The 16,328-nt window shown below is 51.2% G+C and overlaps 5 protein-coding genes across 5 annotated transcripts; 3 read left to right on the top strand and 2 right to left on the bottom strand.

The window, feature by feature from the left end:
* Positions 1-1,747: 1,747 nt before the first annotated feature.
* HETIRDRAFT_426811 (uncharacterized protein) lies at positions 1,748-4,549 on the bottom strand (the record flags this gene model as incomplete). The annotated part of the gene is made up of 8 exons (XM_009547724.1): positions 1,748-2,100; positions 2,162-2,459; positions 2,514-2,739; positions 2,794-3,353; positions 3,406-3,723; positions 3,848-4,112; positions 4,190-4,346; positions 4,501-4,549. 8 exons carry the CDS (start codon positions 4,547-4,549, stop codon positions 1,748-1,750), a joined length of 2,226 nt encoding a protein of 741 aa, XP_009546019.1.
* Positions 4,550-6,858: 2,309 nt separating this feature from the next.
* Positions 6,859-7,173, top strand: HETIRDRAFT_318867 (uncharacterized protein; the record flags this gene model as incomplete). The annotated part of the gene is given in 2 exon segments (XM_009547723.1): positions 6,859-6,991; positions 7,004-7,173. Coding segments are annotated over 2 exon segments (303 nt in total), but the record flags the coding sequence as incomplete, so codon positions are not given.
* Positions 7,174-7,956: 783 nt separating this feature from the next.
* On the bottom strand, positions 7,957-8,235 carry HETIRDRAFT_51721 (uncharacterized protein; the record flags this gene model as incomplete). The annotated part of the gene is made up of 1 exon (XM_009547558.1): positions 7,957-8,235. A coding segment is annotated over one exon (279 nt), but the record flags the coding sequence as incomplete, so codon positions are not given.
* Positions 8,236-12,206: 3,971 nt separating this feature from the next.
* On the top strand, positions 12,207-13,476 carry HETIRDRAFT_51706 (uncharacterized protein; the record flags this gene model as incomplete). Its single annotated transcript, XM_009547557.1, has 4 exons — positions 12,207-12,369; positions 12,527-12,701; positions 12,765-13,047; positions 13,099-13,476. The coding sequence occupies 4 exons, from the start codon at positions 12,207-12,209 to the stop codon at positions 13,474-13,476; spliced, it is 999 nt and encodes a 332-aa protein (XP_009545852.1).
* A 331-nt stretch (positions 13,477-13,807) lies between these two features.
* HETIRDRAFT_318979 (uncharacterized protein) lies at positions 13,808-15,395 on the top strand (the record flags this gene model as incomplete). The annotated part of the gene is made up of 5 exons (XM_009547722.1): positions 13,808-14,258; positions 14,310-14,514; positions 14,576-15,040; positions 15,104-15,207; positions 15,259-15,395. 5 exons carry the CDS (start codon positions 13,808-13,810, stop codon positions 15,393-15,395), a joined length of 1,362 nt encoding a protein of 453 aa, XP_009546017.1.
* Positions 15,396-16,328: the final 933 nt, after the last annotated feature.

Genomic DNA, 16,328 nt, shown 5'->3' with positions numbered 1-16,328 from the left:
AAGACTCACACGGCCGACACAAGATTGTTGCAGCCCCCTCTAGTCGGATCACAATTCTCACTGCCGCCCACGACGACGTCGCTCACAAGGGGTGGCCGCACATGAGGCAAGACATTTCCTGGTTTGTTCGGACCTGTCACCTTTGCCAGATTCGCCAGACTCGCAATGTCCTCATTCCCCCAACCGTCGCCACGCCTGCACCACTCTTCGCGAAGATGTATATGGACACCATGCACATGCCGACCGCTGGTGGTTTCAAGTATCTCGTTCAAGGTCGCTGTTCGGTATCGCACTACCCCGAACTCCGAATGCTGCGACGCGAAACAAGCTCAGCCCTCGCCGACTGGATCTTCGAGGATATCCTGTGCCGATGGGGAACATTGGTAGAGATCGTCTCCGACAACGGACCAGCGTTCGTCAAGGCGCTCGACCAGTTAGCGAAAAAGTACCACGTTCGGCACATCCGTATTTCGGGCTACAATTCCCGCGCCAACGGCATCGCCGAACGACCTCACTTCGACGTTCGGCAGGCCCTGTTCAAAGCCGTTGATGGAGATCAGGCCAAGTGGAATCGTGCAGCTCATTTCGTATTCTGGGCTGATCACATTACTGTTCGGCGCCGAATGGGTTGCTCACCATACTTCGCAGCGACCGGAACCCATTCCCTTCTCCCCCTCGACATCGCCGAAGCCACCTACCTCCTGCCACCACCGACCACAACCCTCAGCACCACCGACCTCATCACCCGACGGGCCATAGCCTTGCAGAAACGCCAATCGGACCTCGCCCACCTTCGCAGCTCAGTTGTCGGCGCCCGTGTCCAGGCCGCCATCCGATTCGAACAACAGCATTCGGCCACCCTTCGCGACTTCAATTTCCACCGAGGCTCGCTTGTCCTGATGCGCAACACAGCCATAGAAAAGGCGCTCAATCGGAAGATGCGTCCACGGTATTTGGGACCTTTGCTGGTGATTTCTAGGAACCGAGGAGGAGCGTATATTCTGGCCGAACTTGACGGATCGGTCTTTGATCGGCCAGTGGCAGCATTCCGCATTATTCCTTACTTTGCTCGCAGATCTCTGAAGCTCTCCGACCTTGAAGCCCTCCTCGACATCTCACAAGCACGCCTTCGGGCCATGGAAGAATCCAGATCGAACGACGACGATGCTGAAGACGACGACGCCGACGAAGAGGATACCGACACCAGCTCCATCCAATCAGCAGAAGACGACGATGTGGCTTCGGCGACTTCCGACTAGACCCACCCTCCCACTCTTCGCTCTCTTTGGTCGGTGACTGGGGACAGTCACGATTTCAGTAGGGAGGAGGATACACAGATATACCCATTCCTTATTCCAATTCATTCGTCACAGACATGGACTGACACCCGATTATTTCCGCATCTCTTAGTACTTTTGCCGCCGACCAATCGCCGACCAAATAGTCGGCACTCATTTTCCCCATCACTCCTTCAAGTACCAAGCCGCATTGAAGACTTCTTCCGATTTGCGCAAAACCATAGGGTTTTATGCCTGTGATGACATACTGAGGCTTCCCCTAATATTCCAATTTATTCTCTTCATTTCTGCCGAATGCGTCGCTTACAAGTACATTCACACAGCCATTTCGCCGACCAATTTTCCGAAACAATGCCTCTAGTCTTCACCGAACGTCTCAGTTTAAACTCAGGACAGTCCCTTCACTTTTATGATACATTTTACTATACGACAGAACCCTCGAAGCTATTCTACTCATCGGGAAGAAAGTCGTCCGACACCGACCTTCCCGAATCGTCTGCCTCCGACGAGTCCTCGACCAAGACAGCGTCGGGGGACGTGGATGGACCCGCCCGCACCTCGAGCGACTCGAGCTCAGCCTGCCACATCGCGACCGATCGCGCCAGCGAAGCACGCGTACTCTCAGCCACCGCGATGCGGTACCGAAGCTCAGACGCGATGCCTTGGGCGACGATGGGCGAGAGAAGAGAAGAGTCGGAAGGAGCGGGGAAGGCAGCCGAACGAGCGCGGGAAGGGCGGGTAGGAGCGAGGACGGCCCTAGCCGTGGTAGGAAGCCGCTGGACCGGCTTTCGGGTGCGAACGGCTGCACCGAACAATACCGAACGATGAGCTCCCATCTCCAATCCAACCGAAAAATGACTTACCTTTCGTTTGGGCGATGCTATCCCCGACTGACCGCACGGGGATAACCACCTCTACCTTACGACGCTTTAAGGGGCATTCCCTCTCCTCCGCCTTGGGCGCCGACTGCTCCTTCGACTTCCCCTTCCCCTTCTCCTTCGACTTCCCCTTCCCCTTCTCCACCGGCATCCACCCGGGCTGGAAGCTACACCCCTTCGACTCCCTGGCACACTTAGTGCACGACACCAGCCCAGGTCTCTGGTAGCAACGGAACGCCTTGGTCAGAAAGGCGGTCGCACAGCGGTGACAAGCGTAGTTGGCCTAGAAGAAGGATGGTTAGCAAGAGGAAACGGCGGCAAGAGGGAGGGAACTCACCAGTACATCACCAGGTAACAACTCGGGCGGATCTTCGAGCATTTTACCGGCACCATTCCGCTCCACAGGGGACCTAACGGTCGACATTCGGCCCGTCCCAGGGCCGAGAGGAAGGACAACGCGTCCAAGAGGTGGCGTCCGTTGGTGAGCAAACTCAACGACAACAGCCGCGGCCGACTGTTTGCCCTTCACGTCGGTCGGGGCAGCGGCGGCGACCCGACCCACGCTCATTCAGTCCAGGGCATCGGTTGCGGATGCAAGCGCAGAGTCAGCGGCGGACGGGTCAGGATAGGACGAGTCGGCGGACGGGTCGGGATAGGACGAGTCGGCGGACGGGTCGGGATAGGACGAGTCGGCGGACGGATCGGGATGGGATAAGTCGGCGGACGGGACAGGATGAGAAGAGGGAGCGGCGGTGGAGGGAGAAGGAGAGAGAAGGAAGAGAGGGAGAGGGAAGACGGACTCGGCCTCGAGCTCAGCCAATTGACGCTCACCCTCTTCAGGATCGAGCGAGCCATCAAACATCGCGTCCACCAGCAACTCCCGGTGCCGTTCACGATCTACTTCAGCCGACTTCCGAGCCGCAGCAGCCCGCGTCGCCTCAGCTTCGGCAGCCTCCTGTTCGGCAACGGCAACACGCTCCCTCTCCTCCACTAGTGCCTGTTCCTCGGCCGCCTGTTGTTGCTGCAAAGCGACGCGCGCTGCCCGCTGTGGCAGGATTCGCGCTCCCCATACCAGCCAGTCGTCAGTAGCCATCGGATCGAGACCACGTTCGGCCTCGGCGATAAAGTCGGCGAGTTCGGGCACGTCTTGCCCACGCGCCGAATGGTCGAAAACAGCCTGTCGGGTGTCAGCAGCCAGCAGAAGACGAGAGGAAGGACTGACTCCCCACCCGTTTGGCGAACCCTTGCCCCCAGACCTCGTAATCCTCATATTCGGCAGCGCCGTCTGGGAGGGAGAGCATGTAATCGGCGAGTTTCGCCTTCAGGACAGAGATAAGGGACGACATGAGAGACGAAGAGGGAGGAAGGAAGGCGATGAGGGACTTAGTCGCTGGAGAATCAACGATCATCAGGTGATTGTGGTCACCTGACAAAGCCCCGTGCCGCTGCGTTCGGCAGAAGCCGCAATACGCGCCACCACTCTTTGCCGACATGACTCTCACGCCAGCGTCTAGTTGGGGCACTCTAGGTCTCAGCCACTGCCTCACCTAATCGGTTGCCACGCCACAGGACTTTGCCAACTCAGCCCCGGTCTCTCTTGCGCGCCGACCCGGTCCTTTCTACGACATCTCCTTGCCGATTACTCACCTGTGCCACATCTCTCCCACGCACCCACTTCTTTCCATGCCATCGCTCATTGCCGATCCTTTTCCCACGTAACTTGCCACGCCACCACATTTTCCACGCCATTTTTTTCCCGCTCCGACTCATAGCCGCCGACCACTGACTGGGGACAGTCAGGATTTCAGTAGGGAGGAGATGATGAGCATGCACCCGCGCTAGGGTCCGAGGGAGGGATTCGGGAAGCTTTGGGGAGATACCGAACAGTGCTAGACAAGTACCGAAGACGCCGACTTTTACCGAACACGGTCGGTCCCTACCCGACCGACGACAAGCCACCGAAGGACGATTCGGCAGCACTTGGGTCAGTTCGCCCACACTTCACGTACTTACCATGACCACACAGGAGGGTTACGATAGGTGTGTACGAGATCGGAGCCAGTATTCCGTATCGGCCGATGTCCTCCGTGAGTCGGTCGGTCCTTATCGCTTATCGTCCCGACTTCCGCATGGTCGGTCAAACGCGATCTTACACCATTGCTTGGCCACCCTGGTCGTACGATACCTCTTCTTTATTTTTCATTGGTTCTCCAACGCCTGTTCCTGCTACCTACACTCGGGCAACGGATCCCGAACGTTCGGGATTTCGACATCACTGATTACCTTTTACCTTATCACCTTCGGAACCCATATGGACATCTCACCTACCTCCTTATCTTCTCTGATCGCTAAGGCTTGGCGCCCATTCGACATCTACTCTCATTTCTTGTTTAATATTTTACTTAGGGGCTCAGTTTACTATAAAAACCTACATACAACTCTGGAATAAACCAGCTTTCGCACCCCACAGTTCAGAGCTCATTCGCATTCGTCTCAACCATCGAAATCGTCTTCGTCAATCTCCGAAAACTTGTCATCCTCGTCGTTCGGCCTCATTCGCGTTCGTACTCGTCCCTTCGCTCGTACCCCGTTCTCCCTCGTATATTGTCAGAGTCCCGTGTGGCTCTTGAAGCACGTAGTCGTCGGTCGCAACACTACCTTCTCGTTACCGACCACATCGCCGACACGACCGACCAAACATTCGGTCGGTGTTCGGCGCAGTCCCGAAACCGTTCGGGCGCTATAATCTCACCCTCCCCGATTACTTCTCAGTACGCCTTCAATTTCTAAAGTCATCACTAACAATTCCTTGTGTATTAGATACTAGCTCCAGCACCCCTGCATTAGAGGTTGTTTTAGTGTTGTGCTCGGCACTTAGAGCCACCTCTAGCGTAACAACGTTCAGCTACCGCGGGTACCTTTGTCTCCAGCGCAGTGTCGGCTGAATAAGGAGGATTGAACCCGTATAGTACTTCGAAAGGAGATTTTCCGGTGGCTGAATGTTTTCGCGTATTGTGCGAGAATTTGGCAAACGGCAGAAGGTCTACCCAGTTATCTTGGTGGTAGTTGCAGAACGTTCTCAGGAACTGTTCGATCTCCTGGTTTACTCGTTCTGTCTCTCCATCCATCTGGGGATGATAAGCCGTGCTGAGAGCAGCGGTGATTCCTAGCCACCTCCAGAGTTCTCGGGTGAACTTGGCTGCAAATTGAGGGCCCCGGTCGGATACTATTTTGGTCAGCAACCCGTGTCGATTGAAAACGTTATTCTGGAAAAGCACGGTTGTTTCTTCTGCCGTGATCGTTTTCTTGCATGGGGTGATAACTATGCCTTTGGACAGACTTTGGTCCACCACCACGTTGATCGAGTCGAACCCTTTGCTTTCGGGTAGGTCCATGACAAAGTCTGTCGAGATGAATCGCCAAGGGACGTTGGTGGTTTCCAGAGGATGGATAGGAGGGTGTGTCTTGTGCATCAAGTTCTTGGTCGATTGACATACAGCACATCCGTCCACGTATTCATGAACGAACTTTGTCATGTTTTGCCACCAATAGTGTCGTTGTACCATTTCCAGTGTTTTTGCTCTCCCCGGATGACCTACTGCGGGTGCGTCGTGATGCGTTTTGACAATAAGTCTTTGAATGATATCGTCTTTTGGGACGCATATGTGGCCATTTTGTCTGGTGATTCCATCTTCGTGTGTCCAGTGTCCCAGTAATCCCTTCATTCCTTGTGGCCCTACTCGCAAGAGTTTGGCGAGGGCTACCCTTGTCAGGGCATCATGTTCCACTTTTGAGAGTCGGATGAGGGAGATGAGGTCTGAGGATGCAATTTCCGTGGACTTAATATGCCATGTTGGGGACGGTTCTACCAGTGTTTCGTCGGATTTGTTAAAAAGGTTGGCCAGGAGCAAAATTTGAGCTTTGTTGTCAGATTCCACCCCCTCACTTAGATCTGGACGCCTGGACAGAGCATCAGAATGATTCGTTGACCCTGCTTTATAGCTGAGTGTGAAGTCGAATCTGCTCAAATAAAGGCTCCAACGGGCATGTCGTCGTGACAGATCTCGCGCCGTTTGGAAATGTTCCAGGTTCTTGTGATCTGTCCAGATTTCGAATGGGTGTCGTGCGCCTTCGAGATAATGGTTCCAGTGTTCCAACGCTTTTATGATAGCCAAGAGTTCGCAATCATGGACATCGTAGTTCTGTTCTGCTGGTGAAAAGGACCCGGATAGGAAAGCAACTGGATGCCAGTCGCCATCCTTTCCTTCTTGTAGGAGAGTAGCCCCATAAGCAATTAGTGATGCGTCCGTCACTAGTCGGTATGGATGCATGGGGTCTGGGTAACTTAGAACAGGTTTACTGATAAATGCCCTTTTTAATTGTTCGAAAGCTTCTTGGCACTTTGAAGTCCAGTTCCATTTTGCATCCTTTTTGGTGAGGTCGTGTAGAGGGCGCGCGATAAGGGAGAACTTATCAATGAAACGCCTGTAGAAATTTCCTAGACCTAAAAAGGAGCGAATATCTCAGACAGTGCGTGGGACTGGCCAATCTTGTATAGTGTCCACCTTCGAGTCTTCCATGGCGACATGGTCTTTTGAAATTGTGTATCCCAGGTATTGGAGTTTTTCTTTATAAAACTCGCATTTCTCTGGCTTCAAGTAGAGGTCGTTGTTGCGTAAGATCTGGAAAACTTGGTTCAAGACTTGAATATGTTCTGCCATGTTTTTGGAAAAGATGAGGATGTTGTCCATATATACGGTTATTTTCCAGGCTGTGATGAGTTCTCTGAAGATCATGTTCATCATGGCCTGGAAGGTAGCTGGTGAGTTGGTAAGGCTGAAGAACATCACCGTGGGTTCGTAAGAACCCAATGGAGTAATGAAAGCTGCCTTCCACTCGTCTCCTTTTTTGATCCGTATATTGTTGTATCCCCATCGTACGTCCAGTTTGCTGAAAATGGTGGCCCCTTTTATCACATCCAACAGTTCTTGGATTAATGGAAGGGGGCACACATTTGGGATGGTGTACGAGTTCAAATGGCGATAATCCTGTACCGGGCGCAGTTTTCCATCTTTCTTTCCTATAAAGAAAAATGGGGCTGCAGTTTGCGAGGTGGATCGACGGATGGTTCCCCAAGTGAGATGTTCTTTGATGAACTTTCCTAGTTCATCATGCTTCTCTGGGCTCAAGGCGTATATTTTTGGTACTTGAGGTTTGAAGGTCGGTTTCAAATCTATAGCGTGGTCCCAGTAAGTGTGTTCTGGGAGTCGCTGCGACTTTCGTTCGCTGAAGATGTCCAAAAATTTGTGATGCGCCTTGGGAACTCTTTCCTTTAGATTGGTGATGACGATTTCGTCTTCCAAGTCCTGGTCGAAGCTGGCAAATCCTGACGGTTCGGGAGCCAGTTTCCAAATAACTGGTTCCTTTGTGGCCTGTTTTCCTGAGGGTTTGGCTGGGAGATCAGGTTCTCCTTCGTTTGGTGAAAGAGATGGCTTGATTTGAGCCTTTTGTTCCCCTTCTGCGTATTTCCTTATGTCCTGTAGGAGCCATTTCTTTTTGAGGTATGCTCGTAGTTGGACACCAAACATTCCGCTGTGGTTGCGGAGTCCTACATCTTCCGAGAGTCTTCGGAGATGTTCTAGGCACTGTTTTTCGCGCTCGTTGATACGTGGTTTGTGCCGTGGCTCTACGTCTGGTAACCGCCTATTATTTGGTGGTTCTTCCCTTGCCCTAGTAAACCCATGTGGTTGTTGGCATTTCTGGGGGCACCGATCAAAGTGCACTTCACGTCGCCTCCACTCGATGGAGGGATCGTGGTATTTCAACCAATCTGTTCCCAGGATCAGGTCGTCCTTCCCTAGATTGGAGATAAACATCTGGACGCGCTCAATATGCGTTCGTCCATGGATGTCCCGAATGGTGAGGTTCACATCCAAGGCGGATCGGATGAGACCTGCTTTATTAATGGTGTCATCAACATTCCGGATGCGAATGGGGTTGTTGAGTGTATAGGTGGGGAAACGATGTCTCTTGACCCATGTCTCATAACCCCTTTGCATGCTGAGTCGATGGTCGCCTTTGCTCCAGCGTATTGATCCCTGTTTGATATCTTCACGTTTAGGCGTATGGGGGTGATGATATGATCATTCATTGCTCCGATACGAATACATGTGTTGGCATCAAACTCGGGTCTTCCTTGACCTCTCTCCTTTGCTGGTGAGGGAGAGGTCAGGAAAAACGCTCCGCGTGTCCCAAGATTATTTCTCTGGCTTCATCTTCTCCTAATTCTCCTAGCACTGCTCCAATTCGAGCAGAATGACTGACGCTTCCGTCTCCCCGTCGTCCGTTAGGTAACATAATGCGTTTCCCATGGTCTTTTTAGGGTCGTCCAGATGGGGCAGAGTAAGAATGTTCCATCGAAGGACCAGGTTGTGGTACCCGCTGGTCGTTGCAAGGAACATCCTCTATCTCCACTCCTCGATATATTCCCGCTTGGTCTCCCATAGCGGGTGCGTTGTCTTCTCCTTCCAAATCAACCACGCGGTTTCTTCTCCCTGTCGTACCCAAGCGTCTCTTCGAGTTTTCTCGAACTGGTTGAACGCCTCTACGGGCCGACCAGCAGTTAGCGCCAGAGTGCCCTAACTTTCCACAATTCGAACAAAAGGTGGTTCGCTTGCCGTCAAATTTTCTCTTTTGACTTTCGGCGTTACGCTTCCTGGTAGCGTCGATGTCCATGTCGACCACCTGATTATTCATTCTTCGGGGAGCAGTTGTGGAGTTATAATGGACAGCGGGTTGGGAGTGAAAACGGTTTAGGTAGTCACTGCGAAAGGAGGTGGAATTGGCGAGGATGGCCTTTTGAGCAGATCTTGCTCTGAGCCGTCCGTCTATTTTGCAGGCGGTATTAATCCAGTCCTGAATGGTATCCTTCGGTTGAACTTCTTTGTCATATATCTTGTCCATGACGCGCGGGTCTAACCCGCGTTGGAAGTAAGGGACTTGCTCCTTGTCGGAGATGTCGGCATCAGCGGCAATGAGGATGAATTGGTTGGAGTATTCATCAACCGTCATTCGTCCTTGGGAGAAGGCCATGAGTGCGCTTCGTGCCTTGTCGGTCTTGCCTGTCTCCCTGAATTGGAGCTTGAACTTTGTTAGGAAGTCTCTCCATGTGCCCAGATCGGTAGGAGGGTCCGCCCCTACTGATTTGAGCAGGAAGTTTTCTGACCAAGCTCCAGCCGTGCCATATCTCATGCATGAGAGCACGAGGGATATCTTGTCTTGATCGGTCTTATACCAATCGGATTCTGCTGCGAAGAGAAGGAGGCATTAGAGCATGAATTTCTGGGATTCAATGCGGTTGCCTGTGTAATTGTCTGGGAGTTTGACCTTTCCTCTCCCAAGTTGTACTGTTGCGGAAGGGGGGTCTGTAGAAGTCGAAGCTTTTCCCGACATTTTGGCGAGCGGTTCGTTTCGGGTGTTGATCAGTGTTTGGTCTGGTGAGTCGGAGTCTGATTCTGAGGTTGTTTCCTCTTGCTCCAAGTCTTCAGGGATTACCGGCGCCGGTTCCCTGTATTGGGGTGCTAGTTCCCACTGGCTCTCTACTTCATTCCAAATATCCTCTTCTTCTGTTCCATCTTCAAGGATGAAGTAATAACGCCCATTTCGGTATGAGCAGTTATCGTAGTTCGGAGGGGTGAATCTGTTATTGTCTTCGTAGACCCAAAATTCCCCTTCACGCCAGATAGGGCGATTGTTATGATGGAGTTGATTATTTATACGTCTAGTGCCGGGTGGGTATTCCTGGCCTAGGTCTTGCTCCAGAGTGTGTGCAGTAACACTTCCTCGATGGGGGTCTATATTTCCACTGAGCAAGTTTATGAGAGAGAGTGTGGCAGCAAGCTAGTGCGAGCAAGGTAGGGGTAGAAGAGTCTATTCTAGTGTTACGAACTGCTCGTTCAGTAACCCCAAGAGTAGGAGGTTCTTCCCTAGGTCACTCGTGGAGGATGTGTGGAACGATGGTCTCGACTGTACGTGTAGCACAGGAGCCAGAGATGTATTGCAGTATAGCAATGAAGCCTGCAGTAGGAAGACTGCAGTAGAATGAAGATCCCTGTATGTGAAGATACAGGGGAATGAAGAGAATAGACTGAAGAACCTCAGCCTACTCTATGGGCCTTTTATACTACTTTAGGAAATAGGGCGTGAGAATACCATATATGTATCCATAGGTATTCTCTAAGTCGTCTCTCTCAATAACGACTACTCTTGTGCTTCTCCGTTCGTCTCCTTCCGGCCAGGAAAGACTAGGAGCTTGATGCCCGGTGTGTGAGTAGTTTGTAAGGCGGCATTCTATGCCCGTCGCAATATGGCTCATGATACTCGACCAACGATAAGGTGATCCGTTGGGAGTGGATGACCAAGGTTACTATCTGTACCTTGTTGTACGCCTCAGCTTGTGAGGCCGCTTGATATTTGTGATGATCGTGTCGGTATAGACCGCCGTTAAAGGCCCGACAGAACGTGATCATAACATCTAGTATTCCAACACACTATTATGGATTGTCAGTTTGAATCTACCTAGATGGACTATATAGACAACCTCATAAGATGCATAATAATTTTTGATATCTTTGTAGGTGAATAAACAAAGTGGAGATTCATACAAGAAAGATCTGATCTGGAGAGTACACACTGTGCAGCTGCTGAAAGCATGTCTAAGTATTACTGATATAATTCATGATAGCAATACATCCCGGAATCACTGCCTCCTTAGTGAAGCAGCACATGCAAGGACAAACACATTGATTTTATCTATGGGCATAACAGTTGGAGCAGCCCTATGTCCATACCCGTCTGGACGCGCTTGGTTATGACTCTGCAATCTACCCTCCGCTTGGGCAACACAAGGGGATGAATGCGGAAAGACCCACGTGGATGCCTCATGGACTGTCTGGCGGCGAGGTTAGCAATCATCCTACCATTCCAATCCCAGAAGTGGTTGTAATATGACTTTACTCGACCTCGTCCATGCGCCCACATCTGTTTCGTGCACGAAGAGAATAACAGTCCATTTAAGTGCATGACCATCTGCTAAAAGGCATCAATAACCAACTCATAGCACACGTCATACAATAGTGACGTTGTCCGTCCCATAACACAGCATGTTATGTGCCAACTCAAGAAGTGTCATCTATGTTCCCAGGTTTGAACAAATCCAAATCTATCAGTCTCAAATGTCATTCTCGTGGCCGTGAGGAATGGTTTGACCGGCGATTTGTGATTCCTATACACAGCATGTCAATGAGAAAACAACATCATGCATCCAAAGGTCCCATTCCTTCTAAGAGGTGCACAGATTCCGGTAAGAGGTGAAAGCTGAGACCTTGGGATTATCTATCGAGGAGATATCCGGTAGGCTCAGTACATTGGAGACAGATCTCTGAGAAACCTATCAGCAGATTTTCTGTTAGTGAACATATGCGGTGCATTTTTTCGAACTTTATCATATTGAAACATAGCAAGATGCAGATATACATTCATGACGTGTGGGAACGTCAGGGGGTTCAGTTTGAAGTCCTAACGCGCTGGATGATGAAACGGGCTGGATGAGATACTCACAACAAGAGATGGTATACAGGTGACCATGGAACCCTAGCATCTAGTGGCGGACGGAAGCATGTTAGGTGTAAGGGTTCTCATCATAATGGGTGATGTCGTAAAATTGTGTCCATACTCTACTACAGGCAAGATATTTGTCTAGCGCGGCGTTCATGCATTCACCGTTTATGGAAAAAATCAAAGCATCGCCTTCGGCAAATTCAAATCGGAGAATGAGACGAAAGGTGTGCTGTCACCGGAAGATGGAAACATTGTTCAATGAGCAGAGATGAATTTCTAGCCGCTTTGAAGGGATGATTTCCAAGCATTGAGGACGTTCAGCAGTGCTGTGCCTCCGCAATCTAAGAGTACATAATGAGCATCACAGGGCACACCTCCCAGCATCTCAGCGACCACTCTCGATTATATCGACATGACCACGAAGATTTACTTGCCTGACACCCTCGCCCACTGGAGATGGCCCCGCCGTATCAATCCCCACTATCTCGAAGTCAAGGAGGAGGCCGCAGCGTGGATAGCAAGCTTCAGAGTGTTCAGCCCGAAAGCTCAACGCGCTTTTGATCTCTGCGATTTTAGTAAGTTACCGCTGAAAGTCTGACCCTGTATCAATGCCCAATACTGACCCAACAATGATGCTACAGACCTTCTGGCTGCGATGGCGTACCCAACGGCAAGCAAAGGCATGTTGAGATCAACACATAGCTGCCAAGCATTGAATCTGATGCGACACAGAACACCTTCGCACTGGTTGCGACTTCATGAACCTACTGCTGTTGTTTGACGAAAGCTCTGACGTCGAAGACGCAGCCGGAGTTCAATTGCAAGCCGATATCATCATGGACGCATTGTGTAATCCCCACAAACCACGCCCGGCTGGAGAGTGGATAGGCGGCGAGATCTTCAGACAGTATGTCTCTCTTATACAAGACCTTGCACCTCAGAGTCAACGAGATTGACAAAGCGTGGAAAGGTTCTGGGAGCGTGCGATCAAGACTGCTAGTCCCCAGTCGCAGAAGCGTCTAGTGAATGCTTTTAGCACCTATACCCAATCCATGGTGCAGCAAGCAGCAGACAGATCGCATGCGCATATTCGCGACATTGATAGCTACCTGCAAGTGCGACGCGAGACGGTGGCCACAAAACCTGCATTCGCGTTATTCGAGCTCGACATGGACCTGCCTGATGAGGTCGTTAACCATCCCGTGATCCAAGATCTGTCCATTTGGGCTGCAGATATGCACTCTCTAGCAAACGTAGGTCCTCTTCGCACTAGTCGTAAGATTCATGACGAACATTTTCCAAAGGATATGCTGTCCTACAATGTCGAGCAAGCGAGAGGCGACGACGCACACAATATAGTTACCGTCGTGATGAACCAGCTCAAGACCGATATAGCAGGGGCAATGACGTGGGTGGAAGGCTACCATAAGGAGCTAGAGCGCAAATTCAACGAGCATTTCGACAAGGTGCCGCAGTGGGGAGGGCTGATCGACGTGCAGGTGGCGTTGTATATGAACGGAGTGGGAAATTCAGTGAGGGCCAACGATCAGTGGTGTTTTGAGAGCAAGAGATATTTCGGTAACAAGGGGCTGGAGATTCTGAAGACACGGTATGTGACCCTGATGCCCAAGACGCATGCTGATGAGATGGGTCCCCAAGTTATCGATGATTCGGTTCTGTAAAGAATAGTTACAATAATAGGATAATTGAAGCCCTATGCACACGAAGATGTGAAGATGAACGTACCTTTCCTACTAGTTTTCTTAGGTTTAATCAATGACATACAGAGTGATACGTTTGACTGTGCTCATGCGTCCCACAGGAGTATTTGAGAAGGTGGAGATGCTGAAAGTCGATTTCAGGTAGAATGCGTTGGAGTTGGTGGATGTTCGTGATGGTGGTTGCGGAACAGATGAAAGGGCGGAAGGAGAAAGATACGAAACGATGCTGACGTACACCAATCGCCAGACACACAACCGCTCTCCGTCCCTCATTGCCCTCGACGTCTCCAACATGTCAGGCTTTGACTACGTTGAGATACCGTCACATGCAAAGCGACTTGACTCGATATCACAGACATCTCGCGAACATGAGGCGACACGGCCGACACCCAAAGTTACGACCTCTCTTCCTCACCCAGAATCGATCCCGGATTCGCCTATGTCTTCGCCAATTGCACAGGCTACCTCTCCCTCGCGATCTGTTTTCGGAAACCTTCCGGGCCTGTTGCTAGCATCAACCCTCCAGCTCTCTGCGAATGTTCCTCCAGGAAATATGCGCAATAATGTGAATCTAATGTCGACGCGAGATCCCCTTTCTGTGCCTATCACTACGGCGCACTTCCGCCGCTTCGTCGCACGAGTGGGGCCTGTATTTTGGTTCCAGGATCGGATCGAGGAGGTCGTCATGTGGAGGAAAGGGTGGAAGGTCACCGGTGCATGGATGGCAGGATACGCATTCATATGTGAGTCTGTAGCCAATATTAAATTACTCTTAAACTCAAGGCTCCACACAGGTTATTTCCCTCGATTAATCCTTCTTCTCCCTCATGCAATTATACTCGGGATACTACTAGCTACGCATCCCTCTCGTCGGTCTCCAGACCCGGAAACAGTCGACGAATCTCCTCAGCTTCAGCCTCCACCAAGAGCCGCTGCACGCGAGGGCAGCGCGGACTGGCTCAGCAATATTCAGGCCATCCAGAATCTCATGGGCATCTTGTGAGATACACACTACCTCTCTCAAACCCTGTCTCACTCTCACCTCTCCACCTATTTACAGCTCCGACGTTTATGATGCCATCTTCCCATATATTCTGCATTTAACTTATTCTACCCCATATACCCCTCACATTCTCACAATCACATTTCTTACATTTCTCCTCGCCCTCCCCTTGCTCCCTCTGGTCCCCCTCCGCCCACTATTCCTTGCGGCCGGCCTACTACCCTTTCTCCTCACTCATCCAATATCCCAGCGCACCCTCCCCATCCTCGTCTCCAATTTGCCCCTCCAGCGCGTAAATGCCTCTCTAGTTCGGGCCGTCGACGACGACCGGTTGAAAGACTCGCACTGGCGCAGCCCTCTCCGCGACGTCGAACTGTTCGAGAACGAGCGGTGGGTACCAAGCGACGTGGGCACTTCCGGCGGATGGGGGAAAGTCCACCTCAAGCCTGGCGAGCGCGTCGCGTGGACGCGTGGACGCGACGGCTGGAGCGGGGTCTCCGCGGACGGCGGCGGGAATGTGAGGTCGGTGATCACTTCCTCACTTTATGTCTGAGAAGGGAGGGACGCGCGCTAATATGAGTACAGTAGCAATCTCACCTTCGCACTTGATGCGGGATGGGCGTTTGTCGAGACCGAGGACTGGCGTGCCGATGTCGAGGCTCGATGGAGTGCGGTGGGCGCAGATGAGCGTATGTTATTCCGCTCATCTAACGTTATTGATTTTCTGATAATTTTTCTAGTCGGATGGGTGTATACAAACGATGCATGGCTGGAACCGCGAGTTGCTCCGTCAGAGGAGTGGAAGGTTGTAGGAGGGATGACTCGGCGACGACGTTGGACGAGGAGAATTTACCTGAATCCTATCAGTGTACAATAGGGATGTGATCTCTTCTGCGCAATGCGCTGCTGAAGGCCACATGATCGAGAAATTTATCCTTACACTCGTAGTGTTTGCGTCGTTGGCTCGACCTTTTTGTTTCCCATAGGTATATTTATACTGATATTTATTAATTCTCCCCATTTTGGTAAGCATTAATGGGGTAGTGGTAACCTGGGTCGTTGCCATCGACCCGCCGGGGGTTCGATTCCCTCTTAATGCAAATCAGGCAATTCATATGCTTTTTCCAGTGTGTTCGAAGAGCCCGCTCGCACAACACCGAGATACCTAACAAAACCTCTCCCAATCATAAATTCGAATAGGGCTGTCTGGCACAGTGAAGCGGGGAGTAGGTTGAAAAATGAATCTCCTATATGGGTTTTTTTTATGATTGGCACATCGTTTGGTGAACAATTGTAAGAATTATGTCCACACCACATATACTTCTCATCCAGTCGAGATTTCTGTACTTGAGACAACTTGCACTATATCGAAGGAGTTCTCCATCTGATATGCTCCAGCTACATTTGTAGAATTTATGTTGTGGGCGAATGGAGACACTAGCATGTGATTGTCTATGGGGTGGCAAAGACGAGCTCAAGGCAGGAAAGCAGGCGACTGTACCTCTATCAGGGGGATATCTAATCATCCAATCATGGGGCACACATTACTACATAGTTTTTCGAATCGGAGCAAGTAGAACGTTTTCGAGGGTGAGCTGGGGGTCATCAAGCACGAACGGAAAAGGATACAAGGCAGCGAGAGATCTGGCATGGTACGCGTGTCTCGGCGGCAAGTATCAGCATACGACATCCAAGTTCCCGTGAGGCAGCAGCAATCATATCATGGGCAGTACGCGAGACAGGAGAGCATCATAAACCTCTATTAGGGTTAGGTGCTGACTGGAACCGTTTCCACGTAGTCTCGGCCTCA

Source organism: Heterobasidion irregulare (assembly GCF_000320585.1).
Source record: "Heterobasidion irregulare TC 32-1 unplaced genomic scaffold scaffold_05, whole genome shotgun sequence".
In the NCBI taxonomy this organism is placed as follows: Eukaryota; Fungi; Basidiomycota; class Agaricomycetes; order Russulales; family Bondarzewiaceae; genus Heterobasidion; species Heterobasidion irregulare.
Note: the sequence above shows the minus strand (reverse complement) of the source record. Positions and strands in the feature narration are given on the sequence as shown.